At 42.6% G+C, this 19,205-nt stretch overlaps 1 protein-coding gene across 1 annotated transcript in view; it reads right to left on the bottom strand.

The window, feature by feature from the left end:
• ASTN2 (astrotactin 2) overlaps positions 1 to 19,205 on the bottom strand; it is an 861,071-nt gene that overhangs the window by 480,808 nt on the left and 361,058 nt on the right. Inside the window, exon 7 of the mRNA XM_041762437.1 lies at positions 3,647 to 3,814. Coding sequence (XP_041618371.1) covers positions 3,647 to 3,814 — 168 coding nt within the window. The remainder of the gene's footprint in view (positions 1 to 3,646; positions 3,815 to 19,205) is intronic.

Genomic DNA, 19,205 nt, shown 5'->3' with positions numbered 1-19,205 from the left:
ACCCTGGGGTCCTGGGATCGAGTCCTGCATCTGGCTCCCTGCAGAAGCCTGCTTCTCCCTCTGCCTGTGTCTCTGCCTCTGTGTCTCTCATGAATGGATAAAGATAAAAATATTAAAAAAAAAGAATATAAAGTGGCAGATGTGAGCATCACCTTATCAGATAAATTAACAAAGATGGCAGCTGGGACTTCTACTGTTTGTGTGGAAAACAAGAGGACTATTTGGGAGGAAGAATTTTGAGAGCCTTGGTGCACCAAGAGTCGTCCTTCGCCAGAAGTATCAGCAACAGCTGGTAGCTTTTTAGAAATGTGGACTCTTAAATCCACACTAGACCTGCAGAGGCTTGAAAAACACTTTGTTAAGAGCAAAGGCTCCTAAGTTTGAATCCTGGCTCTGTATCTGCTGGCTACGTTGACTTTGATCATCTCACTTTTCTTCTCTGGCATCAATATTGTCAGTGATAAAGTTGAGAAGGTCAACCCGGTGGATTCTAGTAGCATTCTCAGGTCTATGGTGTGTGTGTGTGTGTGTGTGTGTGTGTGTGTGTGTGTGTGTGTGTGTAATTCTAGGGGATTTTGGTAGGAGAGCCGATCTTTTCCAAAACTGGCTAAATGCCTCCTCCTTGAATGACCCCCTGTTTGGAATTATGCCCTCAAGCTTGCAGCTAAAGGAAAAGATCATCAGAAAGAATGAACTTGCACCTGAAAGCAAATCAGCTGGGAAACCAGAAGGTCAGACCCTCAGGCGCTCACAGCTCTGCTAGCTGGGGCTTTGTGTAGGGAGAGAGAGGAGGGGATCCCTTCTCTTCCCTCTCTCCAATAATCTTGCCTGCTTTTTAAGGAAGGAAAATGAAAAAGAGAATGTACAGGATCAGATCCAGAGGCACATAATTCCACGAGGACTCTCCTGGCTGTTGTGTGAGGATAATCGTGTGTGTGTGTGTATGTGTGTGTGTGTGTGTGTGTGTGTGTGTGTGTGTGTAGGCATGCACATGTTTGGGGAATAAAGAGGTACTGCTTAGGGTGACAGTGCCTTAAAGCCTCTTTTAATTAAGAGAAAGAAGATTCAGCTGTCTGGTCAAATGGTACACTAGAGCTGCATTGCATTTTCCAAATAGCCTCCCCAATAGGCCTATGTAAAGGCTGCAAAAATATGTCTAAATAGGCTCCCAACAAAAAAATAAGAAGGGATGGTGGTCAGAAAGCCAAATCCTTGCTCAGCTCTGCAGAGACTCAAGGGTCAACCTGGAGAAGCCCTCTCTTCACCCCTGAACTGTTGCCCCAGGAGAAATGGAGGAGAACTGGAATAGAGGGAGCACCTCATTGACCTGGGCTACTGAGAGCCTGCAGCTCAGCAGAGGCTGCCCCATGGACATTGTGCAGTGGGTTTTCCAGGCAAGATGGCCAGACTCTTGTTAATGAAGAAAGAAAAGATGTTACACAGGGACTATAGCAAGATATGCTGTAGGGAAGAGCACAGGACTGGTAGCAAGAACAGCTTCATTTCTAACTTGCTCTGGCACCTTGGCAACAACCTTCTCTCTAATTTCTATCTCCCTATTTGTGGACATGAACAGACACCACTGATTAAGCGACAACTATAGGGATGCCTGGGTGGCTCAGCGGTTTAATGTCTGCTTTCAGCCCAGGGCATGATCTCGGGGTCCGGGATCGAGTCCCACATCGGGCTCCCTGCATGAAGCCTGCTTCTCCCTCTGCCTGTGTCTCTGCTTCTCTCATTCCATGTCTCTCAGGAATAAATAAATAAATAAAATCTCACCACAAAAGGTAACAACTATAAAGAAGATACTGTCCACTTTCTAAGCATTTACTATAAATAAGACAGCATCTCCTGGGATTAAATACCATGTACCTGCTGTTGACTCCCAAATTTCTATCTACAGCTAAAATTTCTTTGCATTTGACTTTTGGACCTCGCTGCCTATTTTCTGTCTCTACTTGATGTTTAGTAGTCATCTTGAACTTATATCCAAAACAGTAGCCTTGATCCCCTTCACCTCAATCCCGACCCTCCTATAGCATCATCCTCTGACTCAATGAAAGAGAAGTCTCGCTTCTTCATCCCACTGCTCAGACTGAACCATTTGGAACCACATTTGACTCCTCTCCACTTCTCACCTTTCATATCCAGGAACAAGTCCTGTTAATTCTACCCTCTGAACATGTCTAGAATGTGATCATCTTTTTCCCCTTACCCTGGTGGGTCAAGCCATTGCCAGTGCTTGCCTACATTGGAATAATGGTTCCCCTGACCATTGCTGTAATAACAGCTCCACTCCCACTCCCGGCTTAGCATCCCTTATGCTGTGTGCTCTCCCCCAGCATGCAGCATCACTTGACCGAGTGCATATATCATCATCCTGTCTGCCTGCTGCAGCACGGTCCAACAGAACTTTCTGCAGGGGTGGTAATGTTCTACATCTGAGTTGTCCAAGAGGTAGCCATTAGTCACATGGAGCAACACAGCACTGGATATATGGTGAATGTGCCTGGGGAAGTGATTGCTGACCTCATTTAATTCTACTTAATTTAAATTTAAACAGCCAGATGTGGCTAGTGGCTACCTTGTTAGACGGTATAGGCCAAACGTCTCCTTAGAATATAAACTTAATTAGAGCAGAGATTATGCCTATTGTTTTCCACTGCTATATCCTCAATGCCTGGGAAAGTGTGTGCCTATTCAATAAATATCTGTGAGATGTCTCAGTAAATGAATATACTAGGGGCTTTCCATGCGTTATCTCATTGAATCCTAACAACAATCTCGTGGGTTAGATGCTATGTTCATTCTCTGGTACCCGAGAGAGAGGAAGCGTCTTTCTGAAGAACACCCACCTAGTTTGTACCCTGTGACCAACATCTCCCCATTTAAGATGAGTAAGTCCTGGGGACCTAGCATACAACAGAGTGACTGTTAACAATGCTGTGTTATAGGGGATCCCTGGGTGGATCAGCGGTTTAGCACCTGCCTTTGGCCCAGGGCGTGATCCTGGAGACCTGGGATCCAGTCCTGCATCGGGATCCCAGCATGGAGCCTGCTCCTCCCTCTGCCTGTGTCTCTGCCTCACTCTGTCTCTCTGTCTATCATGAATAAATAAAATCTTTTAAAAAATGCTGTGTTATACTCTTGAATGTTGCTAAGAGCGTAGATCTTAAATGTTATCATCATTAAAAAATGGTATGTGAAGTGATAGGGGTGTTAATGAGTCTTAACGTGGTAATCATCTCATAGTGTATCCACTCATGACATCATCACAGCGTATGCCTTACACGCTCGCAATGTTATGTCAATTATGTCTCAGCAAAGCTAGAAAATATGGCAAAGAACATCCAGCTAGTGAGAGGTGAATAGGATCTGATGATGTTCAGATACCTTGCTTTGCTGAAACTGGACCAGATGCTGTCTGTGGGCCTTTCTACTTCTGGGATTCTGTGGTTTTATAGAACTTTCTGCCTGACCTAGTGATGGCAGCACACAGTTTAACTACCAATGGAACTAATGGGCCTTCAGGTAAAACCCATTGTCCATGGCTTGGAAACCATGATGCTTCAGGCAGAAGACGCACAGGCCATCTTGCAGCCTGCCTCCTCCCTCCCTTCAACCCCAGCCTGGCCCCACGGCTCACCAGTTTCGGGGTCGCAGAGCTGCTCGCAGGCATCTGTTGTCCGCTGTCCGCAGAGGTCCCTCACCCATGGGGAGGTGGCATTGATCTGGTAATACAGGGACAGCTTGGCAGGGTTTAGCCAGTCTGAGACGTCCAGGTAGCTCCCTTCACTCACCACGAAACTGCTTCCTGTGGGTGAACAGAGAGAAAGACGGCTACTGTCTTCCCAACTGCAGGATGAGGATGTGTCCTGCTGCAGGTCGAGAACAGAGGTGGGTGCCTGCGAGCAATCCCTCCACCCCACGTCCCCTGTGCTCAGTTGTCTACCCACAACAACAGGGCATTTTTGCATGTGCCATAGTATCAGCAGCTAGTAGAGAAAAGGACAAATCAGACACAGAGACAGGTCAGCCTAGTGCATAGACATTGGGCTCTTAGGGCTCGGATTCAAATCCAGAATCCACCCTTACCTGCCATTGACTGTGCAAGTTACTAAATACCTCTGGGCCTTGGTGACATCATCTGTAAATAGGAATATCAATGGAGGGGATTCCTGGGTGGCTCAGTGGTTTACCGCTGCCTTCAGCCCAAGGCATGATTCTGGAGTCTTGGGATCGAGTCCCACATCAGGCCTACATGGAGCCTGCTTCTCCCTCTGCCTGTGTCTCTGCCTCTCTCTCTGTGTGTCTCTCGTGAATAAATAAATAAAATCTTTAAAAAAAAAAAAAGGAGTATCAATGGAACCCACCTCGTTGTTGTAAAAATGGAATAAATTAATGTGATAAAATGCTATGCTTAGCTGGGGCCTGACTTGTCCTAGTACAGAATATTTAAATATTAAAACTTGAAACAAACAAACAAAAAAAACCCTGCTACTATCCCTGTCACCCAGGCCCCCTCCCCCACCCTCTCCCCACCCCCAACAGGGGTCATTCATTCAACAGAGGCCAGGTATGAGATATTAATGGGAGAGACTAGCTGGGTAGCTTCTTGGCCTCCTGGCCCACTTTTTTTTTTTTTTTTTTTTGTATTAGAGAAAGAGAGGGAGGTATGGGAAGAGAGAGGAATTCAAAGAAATCCAAGGCACCTCTAAAAAAAAAAAAGCCACATTTGTGCCACATAAAATGCCTTAATGTTGGGGAACAATGGAATTTAGGGTGAACTGGCACAGCAGGTTCTAACAGACTGGAGTAGCTGCAGGCCCGCTCCAGCCAACTCTGGCCACAAATGGATCTAAAAACCAGCAGTACCAGAGTGTCAGCTTTTCTTTAGGAGAAGCTAAAAATTCAGATTTTGATTGCAATCAATTTAGAAATAATGACTTAAATTTGTTCTTATGCTTGTGTAAGTCAGGGGTGCCTGGGTGGTACAGTTGGTTAAGCCACCAATTCTTGATCTTGGCTCAGGTCGTGATCTCAGGGTCTTGGGATCAAGCCCCATGTCAGGCACCCTGCTCAGCAGGGAATCTGCTTCAGGATTCTCTCTCTCTCCCTCTCCCTCTGACCCTCCCTCAGCTTGCTCACACACTCTCTCTCTCTAAAATACATAAATCATAAAAAAATTTGTGTAAGTCAAACAAAAGACTCTACTTTGGAATAATTGCTTTAAAATACTCCCCTTAGGATTATGCTCAGTGAAATAAGTCAATCGGAAAAGGACAAACATTATATGGTCTCATTCATTTGGGGAATATAAAAATTAGTGAAAGGGAGTAAAGGGAAAGGAGAGAAAATGAGTGAAAATATCGGTGAGGGTGACAAAACATGAGAAACACCTAACTCTGGGAAACAAACAAGGGGTAGTGGAAGGGGAGGTGGGCGGGGGGTTGGGGTGACTGGGTGATGGGCACTGAGGGGGACACTTGGCGGGATGAGCACTGGGTGTTATGCTAAATGTTGGCAAATTGAACTCCAATAAAAATTTTTTTAAATAAATAAATAAATAGATAAATAGATAAATAGATAAATAAATAAATAAATAAAATACTCCCCTTAACATATGCATATATGTACACACATACATATGCATCTATACACACATGTATACATACATGAACACATACATATATGGATTACATTTTACACACACACATATTCTTTGAGGACAAAGAACAGAAGCCTGTGTAGGGTGGCTACATATTGGGTAGAAATGGTAAGTTTATGTATGTAGTAATACAGCAAAGGTAGCTCACAGCAATTAGACAACAAAAAGGAATAAAAGACATCCAAATTGGTAAGGAGGAAGTAAGACTTCTACTATTTACAGAGGATGTGATGCTGTATATAGAAAACCCGAAAGGGATGCCTGGGTGGCTCAGTGGTTGAGCATCTGCCTTCAGCTCAGGGTGTGATCCTGAGGGGGATCAAGTCCCACATCAGGCTCCCTTCAGGGAGCCTGCTTCTCCCTCTGCCCATGTCTCTGCCACTCTCTCTTTTTGTCTCATGAATAAATAAATACAATCTTAAAAAAAAGAAAAGAAAATGCTAAAGACTCTACCAAAAAATGATTAGAATTGATACATGAATTCAGTAAAGTCATAGGATACAAAATCAATATTCAGAAATCTGCTCCATTCCTATATACAAATAATGAAGCAGCAGAAAGTGAAATTGAGAAAACAATCCCATTTAGAATTGCACCAAAAACAATAAAATATCTACAAATAAACTTAACCATAGAAGTGAAAGACCTGTACTCTGAAAACTATAAAACACTGATGAAAGAAATTCAAGATGATGTAAAGAAATGGAAAGACATTCCATGCTCATGGTTTGGAAGAACAAATATTGTTAAACTGTCTATACTACCCAAAGCAATCTACAGATTTAATGTAATCCCTATCAAAATATCAACAGCATTTTTCACAGAACTAGAACAGACAAAGTTGTATGGAACCACAAATGACTATGGATAACCAAAGCAATCTTGAAAAAGGAAAAACTGGAGGTATCACAATTCCAGACTTCAAGTTATATTACAAAGCTGTAGTAATTGAAACAGTATGGTAAAAATAGACACCCGGATCAATAGAACAGAATAGAAAACCCAGAAATAAATCTTGCAGTTATATGGTCAATTAATCTTCAATGAAGGAGAAAAGAATATCCAATGGGAAAAAGAATGTCTCTTCAACAAATGACGTTGGGAAAACTAGACAACTATTATATGCAAAAGAATGAAACCACTTTCATACACCATACACCTTCATAAACTCAAAATGGGTTAAAGACCTAAATGTGAGAGCTGAAATCATAAAAATCCTATAAGAGAGCATGGGTAGTAACTTCTTTGATATTGGTCATAGTAACATTTTTCTAGATATGTCTCCTGAGGCAAGGGAAATAAAAGAAAAAAATAAGTCATTGGGACTACATCAAAAGAAAAACTGCACAGCAAAGGAAACAATCAACAAAACTAAAAGGCAACCTGCTGAATGAGAGAAGATATTTGCAAATGACTTATCTGATAAAGGGTTAGTATCCAAAATACATAAAGAATGTATAAAACTCAACAACCTAAATATGAATAATCCAATTTAAAAATAGGCAGAAGACATGAACAGACATTTTCCCAAAGAAGACATCCAGATGGCCAACAGGCACATGCAAAGATGCTCAACACCACTCATCATCAGGGAAATGCAAATCAAAATCACAATGAGCTATCACCTCACACTTTTCAGAATGGCTAAAATCAACAACACAAGAAACAGCAGGTGTTGGCAAGAATGTGAAGAAAAGGGAACCCTCTTACACTATTGGCGGGAATGAAAACTGGTGCAGCCACTATGGAAAACTGTGGTGGGGTTCCTCAAAAAATAAAAAAATAAAATTACTTTATGATTCAATAATCACACTGTTGTGTATTTACTCAAAGAACACAAGAACACGAACTCAAAGAGATACGTGCACCCCTCATGTTTATAGCAACATTATTTACAATAGCTAAACTACAGAAGTAGCCCAAGTCTCCACCGATCGACGCATGGGTAAAGAAGATGTGGTGCATATATACAGTGGAATATTACTCAGCCACAGAAAATAATGATATCTTGCCTTTTGCAACAACATAGATGGAACTAGAGAGTATTAAGCTAAGCAAAATAATTCAGACAAATACCATATGATTTCACTCATATGTGGAATTTAAGAAAGAAAATGAATGATCAAATCAAAAAAAGAGGGAAAGAAACCAAGAGACAGACTCCTAACTATACAGAGCAAACTAATGGTCACCAGAAGGAAAGCAGTGGGAGGATGGGTGGAATAAATGAAGGGGATTAAGAGTCTACTTATCGTGATGAGCCCTGAGTCATGCATAGAACTGCTGAATCACTATATTATAAACCTGAAACTAATGTAACACTCTATGTTAAACATACTGAAAGTAAAATTTTTAAAAACTTAAAAAATGAAAAAAATAAAAGTTAGGAAAATGCTTGTAAAAAAATATAGTAAAGGTCAAATTTCACAGGGGGAAAGAAAAAACAAAACGTGCAAGTAGGACCAAGCTTCACAACGCTGGACTTGGAGACGGGTTCTAGACTTAGGCAGATCTACAGACTTCAGCAGTAGGAGGTCTTTAATTGTTTCACTATTAACATGACTCAGCTTCTCTCCCAGCATGTGCTTCTCTCTGCCTGTCAACCAACAAAATCTTTCCATATATGCAAGTTAAATTTTCCCAAGACAGACTCAGCTACTGCGCATCATATGGGCTTGACAGTAGCCTCTCTGTCAGGTCACAAGAGACCCTGATGGCTGACCACAATGGTTGGGCTCCTCTTGGCCCTGGTGACTAGCTGTGGTCCAATGGGTGATGGCCAGGGAGGCAGGATCACATCAGACCCTACCTGGATGCCCTGAGGATCTAAGATTCCTTGAAAAGGATACGGGCATGGCAGGCAACTTATCTTCTCTAGCTCACACAGACAATGTGATTTTTATCATCTTACAGAATGAGTTCCTCAGTAGAAGCTCAGTGAATAGTATGATTTTTGGTGAGGATGAAAGAGAATTCTATGTGAAAAACATAAGGGATAGATAGCATCGAGCTCAGAGATAAGGAAATGACCACATTTGAAGCTGGCCTTAAAATCCTTGGCAGCTAAAGAAAAAAAAAGTCTGCTGGATTCCATATTTCAAATTTCTGGCAAGGGAAGATATGCAAATCTATCTGCAAAGCCATATTTTCCCCTCTGGAACTAAGCCCGAGCAGAAACATGTCACATGGGTCCCTGTGTAAGGCACCGAACATTAGTATCAACCACAGATTTTTCTTTTAAAAAGCACAGTCATGCTGTTTAAATGGATAATTCTTGTATTTATTCTCACTAAAGACTGAGGGATGGATATTGAATTGTGTCCCAGGGCTGAGTTTGGCTAATCCCACTACTTCAGGAAAGCTACACAGTGCAGTGATGCAGAGAAGAGTCAGCAAGACATGAATTCAGATCTTCCCTCTGCCGCTTACAAGCTCCATAAACCTAGACAACCCCTCAGTCATCTCCCATGAGAAATGCAGTTACGAATTTCTCCTTTATACTGTTGATACAAAGATTAAGTGAGACAATGCATGTATCTTAGGTCAAGTTTACCAGAAATGAAACTCAAAATCAGAGACTGGCATGCAGAAGGTTTGTTGGGAGTTCTCCAGTAAGGAAATGAGCAACGTGGAATTGAGCAGAGACAGATTTCAAATTGCCATGCAGTTGTGGCCAAGCCCTCAGCTGATCCCAGGGGTAAGTTCTGGAGCTGGGATGGTCCTTCAGAGTTGTTCTGAATCAAGACAATGTGTCGGCCTTTGTACCTCCACCTTAACCAGTCATAGGCTATAAGCTATCCTTGGGGAAGGGACATGGACGTGGGTGAAGTCATCATTTTCAATGAAGGACATTTCTCCTAGAAAGACTCAGAGCAAGTAGTCAACCACCAACATTCCTGGCAGCCGGGGAACAGTGCCTACATTTTTTTTAAAGATTTTATTTATTTATTCATGAGAAAGAGAGAGATGGAGCTAGAGTATTAAGCTAAGCAAAATAAGTCAGACAAATGCCATATGATTTCACTCATATGTGCAATTTAAGAAAGAAAATGAATGATCAAAGAAAAAAAAAAGAGAGGAAGAAACCAAGAGACAGACTCCTAACTATACAGAGCAAACTAATGGTCACCAGAAGGAAAGGACCCCAAAGGGAGCCTGATGTGGGACTCCCTCCCAGGACCCTGGGGATCATGACCTGAACTAAAGGTAGATGCTCAACCACTGAGCCATCCAGGCGCCATAGTGCCTGTGTTCTAATGAGAGATTTGGACACAGCATGACAACATCCACTGCAGTATGTGAAGCCCCCGGGATATTGTGAAATCTCAACTAGCAGGAGTAATTTAGTCATTATTTGGACTTCTTACAAACTGGGAAGTTCTGAATCCAATACTAGTTAACGGATCTCTCTTAAATATAAGTAATGAGTCTGCAGAAAGGGAGAGACTCAGGGCACTTGGGTGGCTCCGTCCATTAAGCATCCAATCCTTGATTTTGGCTCAGGTCATAATCTCTGGGTCATGAGTTTGAGCTCTGAGTTGGGTTCCACACTGGATGTGGAGCCTACTTAAGAGTCTCTCTCTCCTCTTTTTCCTCTGACCCTTCCTCCCATTTCATTGCATGCCCCTCCACAAAGAAATAAATAAGAAAAATATTTTTTAAGTATCTTTAAAAGATACTCTACCCATTTCGTGATTGGATTGTTTGTTTCTTGGGTGTTGAGTTTGATAAGTTCTTTACAGAAGTTTCTCCAAAGAAGACCTACACATGGCCAACAAGCACATGAAAAAATGTTCCACATCACTTGCCATCAGGGAAATACAACTCAAAACCACAATGAGATACCACCCCACAGCAGTGAGAATGGCGAAAATTAACAGGACAGGAAACAATAAATGTTGGCAAGGCTGTGGAGAAAGGGGAACCCTCTTGCACTGTTGGTGGGAATGTGAACTGGTGCAGCCACTCGGGAAACTGTGTGGAGGTTCCTCAAGAAGTTATAAATAGAGGTAACCTATGATCCAGCAATTGAACTACTGGGTATCTACCCCAAAGATACAGATGTAGTGAAACGCCGGGACACCCTGCACCCCAATGTTCACAGCAGCAACATCCACAATAGCCAAACTCTGGAAGGAGCCATGATGTCCTTCGACAGATGAATGGACAAAAAAGATGTGGTTCATATATATATACAGTGGTATATTATTCAGCCATCAGAAAGGATGAATACCTACCATTTACATCAACATGGATGGAACTGGAGGGTATTATGCTGAGTGAAATAAGTCAATCAGGGGACAATTATCATATGGTCTCACTCATACGTAGAATATAAGAAATAGTGAAAGGGACCATAAGGGAAGGAGGAAAACTGAGTGAGAAAAATTAGAGAGGAAGATAAGCCCTGAAAGATTCCTAACATTGGGAAATAAACAAAAGGGTGTAGAAGGGAGGTGGGTGGGGGGATAGGGTGACTGGGTGACAGGCATTGAGGTGGGCACGTGATGGAATGAGGACAGGGTGTTATACGACATGTTGGCAAGTTGAATTTAAATTAAAAAAAGTAAAATGAAATAAATAAAAGGTACTCTTTGAAGGAAACTATTGGTTTAATGGCAGAAGGGAGTTACTATCATTTGAATGCCCTCTCTATTCCAGACTCTGGGATGAATGTGTTACACATCCTGTTCACTCAATTTTTACAATAGCCTTATGAGGTAGGTATTTCCTCCATTTCACAAAAGGACAACCTGAAGTTCAGAGAAAAAGTGATTTAACCAAATTTACACCTAGTAAGTAGCAGAAGTAGACACTGACTCTAGGTTTTTCAGCATCCAAAGATGGGACCTGTCCATTATTCCAGGCCATCTTGAGAGTTAGGACTTTGGCTGGGTATTAGGCAGTGCTGCCTTCTGTGGTGGTCGTGGTGGTCGTGCTTCTTTTCTGATAGTCTGTGTATCCCCCAGTGGGGGATGTATCTTGTAGTGTGGGAGGTCTTTTGCTTTCTCTGATAGACAGTGCTTTCCCACAGGGAAGATGTCATGACTCATTCACTTGTCCTTATCAATCCAGCCCTCAGTAAAAAAAAAAAAAAAAAAAAAAAAAAGTGTCTAGCACATACTAGGAGTTTAGAGAATGTTGAATGAATTAATGAAATTACAGTTCCATGCTTGATTGGAAGGAATTCCAACTGACTTCATGGGATTGTGAAGCAGGAATGCCTCCACATTGATCCCACAGGTTTTTCTTTGTTTTATGGTTTTTATCCTAGGAGAGTCCAAATACAAGATTAGCCCTTCAGTGTCTCCCAAGCCAAAACTGAATTGACAATCATGGCTCCTGAGCTCTCATTTGGCCCACGGGCTTGGGGTGTGGATAAGCCAGCACCACACAGATGCTGGAGGGATTGCTCCTTGTGAAGGCCCACGGGCTTGGGGTGTGGATAAGCCAGCACCACACAGATGCTGGAGGGATTCAGTGTGAAGGAGCAAGGATGTGTGGCAGAGATGTCACATCAGATAGTGAATGAAAATGAAAGGAAGTCTGCACAAAACCTAACTACCATGCCTTAATCCACATGTTCACTTAACCAACATTTATTAAGCCTCTCTTTGCATAAGAAAAAGGCAGAGAGAATGATAAATGGACTGAATCCATCAAGAAAATTATAGACCAACAAGGGAGATCAAATGTGTGCACAGATAGATCTAATGCAACCTAGAGTGTTGGAAGAACTGCATGACAAGGATGAGCATCTTTGAGTATAAGCAGAAGGCAAAGGGTGTGTCAGGAATCACTGAAGAGTTGGTCTTTTTTTTTTTTTAAAGATTATATTTATTTATTCATGGGAGACACAGAGATAGAGGCAGAGGGAGAAGCAGGTTCCATGCAGGGAGCCTGACGTGGGACTCGATCCCAGGACCCCTGCATCACGCCCTGAGCCAAAGGCTGATGCTCAACCACTGAGCCACCCAGGCGTCCCAATAGTTGGCCTTTAAGCTAATGCTTGAAGGATACAAAGGAGAACAACACACCTGGCAAAAGGCGAGGTGGCACTGCCCCTTCAGGTTCACGTTCAGACTTGGCTTGTGCTCCTCTTAGTCTCTCTCATACTTATAAGATACTCTACTCAACTATCAGCTACAGATGCCATGTTGGAGCTTTATTCATTCATCCACATATATATATTTTTTTCATTTAACAAATAAAGCACATACTATGTGCTGGGTCTTGTCCCAGTCTCTGGATGAGCAAAATAGGGTGTCTGTCCACTCAGAGCTCACAGTCCAGGAAGGGAGCTCAAATTTAGCAAATCTAAGGGAAAACATGAGTCGGTTTTTTAATTTCCCTTTTCTTATTCTTCCATTTGAATCGCATGTTTCTTGAAAACTGACTCTGCCTTGTCTTACTCTGCAATCACCATAGTGCTTAGGTTCAGAAAATGTTGGGGAATATGTGTGTAGATGATGAGGAGGGAGAGAGGGAGGGGGAGGGGAGGAGAAGGAGAGAGAGAATGCACAAGCACAGTAAGGCCAAAGAGTGGCAAGCAGCTCTCTGGGTAGGTTCTAGCATAACTTTGAGAATAAATACAGGAATAGAAATGTATTATTCCATGTGTCTCATATATCTCTAGTTTTCCAGTGGACCCAATTTTCTTTTCTTGGCTTCAGATCAAAAGTAGCCCCATTTTCTGGGTGCTCTGAGACCCCTCTTTGTGCTCAAATCAATCTCCCCAGAGAGCAGTGACTCTGAAATGAATCTTTGCCAAAATCTCAACTTCAAAATGTCATGTTTCCTTATTTTTCACTATATATATTTTTTTTCTCCCACTGGCTTGTGGGAATATACATCATCTAATTAGCCAAATGGATTTTCAGTTCAGCCCAATCGTTTCCTTATCTAGCATCTGAAGCTCAGCGTTGCTCAGGGGACCGCACGGGCACGGAGGTCCTCATTAACTCTGATCTTCAATTACATTGATTATAAGCCTGCTCCTGTAATTGTGCAGCATAGATCAGAGGTGAGCTGGGGAGCTCAGGCCACTCCGTAGTGTTCTCTGAAAAGCCAGAGGCACCTCAGTCCCTAAAGAAACATAAAGCTACAGATGAGAACTAAAAATACCACGGAAGGAGGTATCACCAGACAAAATTGCCTGGCGAGCCAGACGGCAGCTGCAAATCCCTTTCATTATACCTCGAATCAGGAGACAGACCTCTGAGAACCATGGATAGATTTCAAAAGAAGGCTCTGGTCACAGTGGTGAATGGGAAGCAGAGAGATGAAAGGTTGTATGGTGGAAAGATGGTCTTCACACACGGCACCCAGTGAAGTTTTTGGCCAAATGTATTCACCTCTTTTCCCCCTCCTCATTCTTTTTGAGTAAAAAAGAATTAAAGGTTTATTTCTCAATGTTACATCGGGCATTCGCATGATGATCCCATCTGTCAGGGTCTTGGACCTGGGAGAAAGGTCTTTTCAGGGCACAGGATGAAAAACCAAACCAAGAAACAGCAGACTTGAGGAGCCCACCTGACTTCAGCCCAACAAACCCACGAAGAGTGCATCCACTTCCACGCCTCCCCTTGTCCTAGAGCCCCAAGGCAGGTTTGAATACATTCCACCACCTGCCATTGGCTGAAAACCATTTAAAGAATGAGCAACCAAATCTGCAAACCTGAGGTTAAAAACAGCAGTTTGGGGATTTGTGAACATAGGCAAAGAGCCTGGAAGGCTGGGAGCTCTCAATCCCTGAGAGCAACAGCTCTCTAGAGTCGTGGGGCGGGTTGTGGGGTGGGGAGGCTCTCTTACAACTGTCATCAGCCACTCTTCTCTATATGGTCATCTCCTGAGTCCTTATATCTCTCACCCCTTCCACCCTGTTCTTCCCCCTTTCCTTGGATCAACTGCAACCTATTCCTCTGTATTGTCTCCCCATCGTGGGCTGATCTGTGCCTTCCCCAAAAGTCAGATGTTGGAAGGCCTAACCCTCTGTACCTTTGAGTGTGACTATATTTGGAGATGGGGGTCTTTAAAGAGGTAACTAGGACTAAATGAGGTCATCAGGTTCGGGTCCTAATCCAAGAGGACTGGTGTCCTTATAAGAAGAGATTAGGACACAAACACAGAGGGAAGACCATGTGAGGGCCCAGGGAGAAGATGGCCATCTACAAGCCAAGGAGAGGTCCTCAGAAGAAACCAGCTTTGCCAATACCTTGATCTCAAACGTCCCGCCTCAAGACCTGGGAGGAAATAAATTCCTGTTGTTTGACCACACAGTCGTGGTACTTTGCTATAGCAGCCCTAGCAAACTAACGTACTCTCTCCGTCTTATTTGATAACAACTACTTCTTAAACCCAGTATCTGCCCTGTTTATTGACCTTTGTTTTTGCCATCAATCCCGATGGACCACTTTTCAGAAGAAAAGTTTTCAAATACATAAAATATAATGCATACTATTACAAAGGGAACCGGTAGCTGAAGCAGTTCTATCCATGGACACCCCCCGCCCCTCTCTGAGATTGTGAAGCCCAGGATAAAAACCCTAGTCTAAGCTAAGCTATTTCTATCCATTCCACAGATGCCCAGTCTGCTACCTGACCCGGTTCCAAGCACTCCAACATTGTTGGATGGACAAGGGAGTGGCAGCCAGATTATAATGAATATGCAATCCTGCTGAAACATGTGAACGAGATGCAAATGACAAAGAGAAGAAGAAAACGAAGAAAACACGGAGAAGTTCCACTGGCTATTTTAAAGAGGGTCGGCCTCTTTCTTTTGGTTCAAATACTTTTTTTTTTTTTTAAAAGCTCTGAAGAAGATAGAAACTTGGTTAAAATTAGAATCTTCTTAGAACAATCACACAATAGATCACAATTTCATGAAGCTAAGTTACATATTTAATTTTAAAGAAGGTTAGAAAACTTTGAGTTTCTTTAGGACAGAGGATCTCAGCTTTTTTTTTTTTTTTTTTTTTTACTAACACCTGTGAAGGAGTCTTTTTAGACACTCTTTTCCTCAACCACCCCCAACCCATGAAGTTTTAATACTGCAGATATGCTATGTATGTCTGCATGTAATGGGCTTTTGCTATACATTAAAATAGAGCAAAAGGAGGTCCCCTTACCCTAGAATCAATTTTCATGTTTTTGGAGTTTTCTTGTCCTCACTGAGAATGAATGCTCTAGTTAGACATAAACTGAGGGTTATGAAAGAAAGGAACTGCCCAAGATTCCACTGGGATTAGCAAAATATCTACAGCTAGCTGAGTGAGGTAAGGGTCACAGATGGACTGACTTTCCCAAGGCAACAGAGGTGTAAAGTGTTGGGACTGGGCCAGAGCCCAAGTGTGGTGCCCCAAGTGCTCAGGGTTTGTCCTGGCATTCCACACTGATAACCGAGAATAGATCCCAAGGAGCTAAGTTGTCTCAAGGCTAACACTCCCTCACTGTGTCAAACGACTGTAAATTTGTGAGGTCCATGTCACGCACATGGAAGGATTCATCATTAAATATCCCTTAAAAGGAAGCATGGAGATGGACAGGTCACTGGTATTTGGACGTAACTCTAACATAGAGTTAGAGAAAGAGTTACTTCCCAACAAAGCTAGATCAAAGCCCTGTTTTCTCTCCCCAATGGAGGTTTCCTTGATTTCCTCCGGGCAATTGTGTTTTACTATTTTGTGCCTTCCCCACTTCAAATTGTGATCAAAGTCTGGCTAAAACAGATTGCCACCAAATTCCACATGCCTTTACGTATCACTGGTCTTGCTTCAAAGTTGAGTTAGTGGTGTCTGAGTCTGGGCAAAAGAGCTTTCAAGTGCTGAGACTTCAAAAAATTATTTTTCTCCCCAGCGATATAACAATTTGGTACCACGTGAGGCAGCAGGGGAAAAAGAACAAAGTCATGAAATGCCTCTTGTTTTCCTTTAAGTCACTTAATTTTTTTAAAGAAGAGCTGTTAAAGATTGAATGGAACTATTTGCTTTTAATTTAAATCTTTTTTTCTCTTTCTTTTTTTTCTTTTTTAACTTTCTTTATGACTTCATATGCATCAAACCCAATCTCAATGTTGGATATCTTTTTGCTCTAAGATCAATGCTTCTTGAATGAACATGGTGGAAAGTTGCTCCCAAGAACTCAAAAATCCCATAGCTCTGATTTGCTAATACATCCTGCCCTATTATGCACAGGGGAAACATCCCAGGGCCCACTGTGGGTGCACGGAACCGCAGATAATACCAAACTCTAGATATGTTTTTTTTCCTTTACATACATCCCTATGATAAAGTTTAACTTATAAATTAGGCACAGTAAGAAATTAATAATAATTAATAATAAAACAGAATTGTAAAAATATACTGTAATATAATTTATATGAATGTTGTCTCTCCCTAAATATATTACTTCAGTGTATCAACCTTCTTCTTGTGATGATGTGAAATGATAGAGTGCTTATGCAATGAGATGAAGTGAGGGGAATGAACGCAGGCATTGTGTGGTATGAGGCATCCATTGACCTCCTGATGATAACTCAGGAAGAGGATCATCTGCTTTCGGACTCTGGTTGACCTCAGGGAACTGAAACCACAAATATGGGTGCCTACTGTGTCGAAAAATTTCTCATTCTTAGTTGTCCATGTAAACAGGAGCTCAGATGAGAAGCAGAGGGCTGGACTACAAGGTCAAACCAGGCATGGTGTAAATCCTAGTCCAGACTCTGGCCTGCTATGTGACCCTGAACAAATCATTTAATCTTGGCCAAGTCCTCCTCCGTTTCCTTATCTGTACAGTGGCAATGCTTACATCATAGAGCTTCTATGACCATTACATAAGATGCATTTGAATTGCCTAAGGACAGGACCATGGCTGGCTAGGGCCTCTGCATTGTACTATTCTGGGAGACAAAACTGACATAGCAAACCACGCATTCTACGAATAATTGCATGTTTACCCACATAGATATTTTTGTATATTTCATATATATACATATAACTGGATAATCATGTGACCATGTAGATATGCAAGCATATGTGTATATACACACAAGCACAGATAATTCTATGAATAATTGTATCCCATATGGATGATGCCTTTTGGAGCTGTGCTCCATGGTGGTCTTGCTCAGGACATAGACAATAGTTTCATTAAAAAAAAAAAAATACACAGCTTTCTCCTGCCTGCTCAACTGAGTCTGCTCATTTCCTCTGTGCTGAGCTATGGCTTGTCCCTGTAGCACCTCCAATCTTCACTGTATCCCAGGGTGAGTTGGGTAATACGAGAATAAGGAATACAACTTTAACATGTGTGTCAGCAGTGAAGTAACCTTGTAGAGGCCCAAGAAGAGTGCCTGGCACATACTAGGACCAGAAAATCCCTAATGAACATACTATGCGTGTGGCTAAGACAGGCCTGGCTGACTGCAGGACCAAAGGAATGAAGGCACCGTGTGACTTTCCAGATTCATCCGCTTAACTTTGTTGCCCAACCTGGCCCTGCTACTCCTTCTTCGGGTCTCCCCTCTTCTAGGACATACACTTTTTTCTACTTTTCCCAAAGAATCTGCACAAACGTCAGGGGCTGTTTGGCAAAGATGGCTCAGAACTGCGAGCGCTAAGAATAACCATATTAGCAATTCCTCCCGGGTATGTTTCATTACTACACTGTGGGTTCGATGCCAACGGACCAAATTAGGCCCAGGCACCTGCCTGCCTTAGCGTCTCTCCTGCTTCACCGTGTGCTTGTGTCTGCTCCTCTCTCTCTAGGTCTCTGGCCTTCTCTTCTCTTCTCTTCTCTTCTCTTCTCTTCTCTTCTCTTCTCTTCTCTTCTCTTCTCTTCTCTTCTCTTCTCTTCTCTTCTCTTCTCTTCTCCTCTCCTCTCCTCTCCTCTCCTCTCCTCTCCTCTCCTCTTCTCTTCTCTTCTCTTCTCTTCTCTTTCTCTTCTGTCTAGAAATCAATTCAGTGGCAAAAGCACAGACCCTGAAACTGGCAAACCCACATTCAACAAGTGCCCTTACCACTTACTAGGTGAATTACCCCAGAAAATGGTTCCTATTTCTTTTCTCAGCTTCCTCCTCCAAAACGGAATGAATACTACTTACCCTGGAGCATTCGCATGCATATTAAACATGACTGTGTGTGGACCTGACTTCCTTGATGTGCTTATCAAATGGGAGGTTTTACTGCTGCTGCTGTCGTTAACCTAATTGATCCTCGAAATAACTCTGGAGGGCAGGTGTTATCCCCATTTCACAGATAAGAAAACTCAAGCTGAAGGACGTGAAAGGTATGTGTCATCCGTTGCACAGCTAGGAGGTTGAGGATTCCATCCACCAGTCTCTGAATCTAGAGCTCTGTCAAACCAGGCTGCCTCCAGTTCCTCTCACTGCTGGATGTCTGTGTGCACGCCTGCATGTGTCCGTGCATGTGTGTGACCATGTGTGTGTCGGTATGTTTGACTTCTGTCAATAGTCATCTCTGGTTATTTCTTGAAGTACTAAGCATCTCATGGTGGTGGCTGAAACATAAATCAGACCGTG

This window comes from Vulpes lagopus, chromosome 7, assembly GCF_018345385.1.
Source record: "Vulpes lagopus strain Blue_001 chromosome 7, ASM1834538v1, whole genome shotgun sequence".
Taxonomy (NCBI): domain Eukaryota; kingdom Metazoa; phylum Chordata; class Mammalia; order Carnivora; family Canidae; genus Vulpes; species Vulpes lagopus.
The sequence above is the reverse complement of the archived record's forward strand: the minus strand, read 5'-3'. Positions and strand labels throughout refer to the sequence as shown.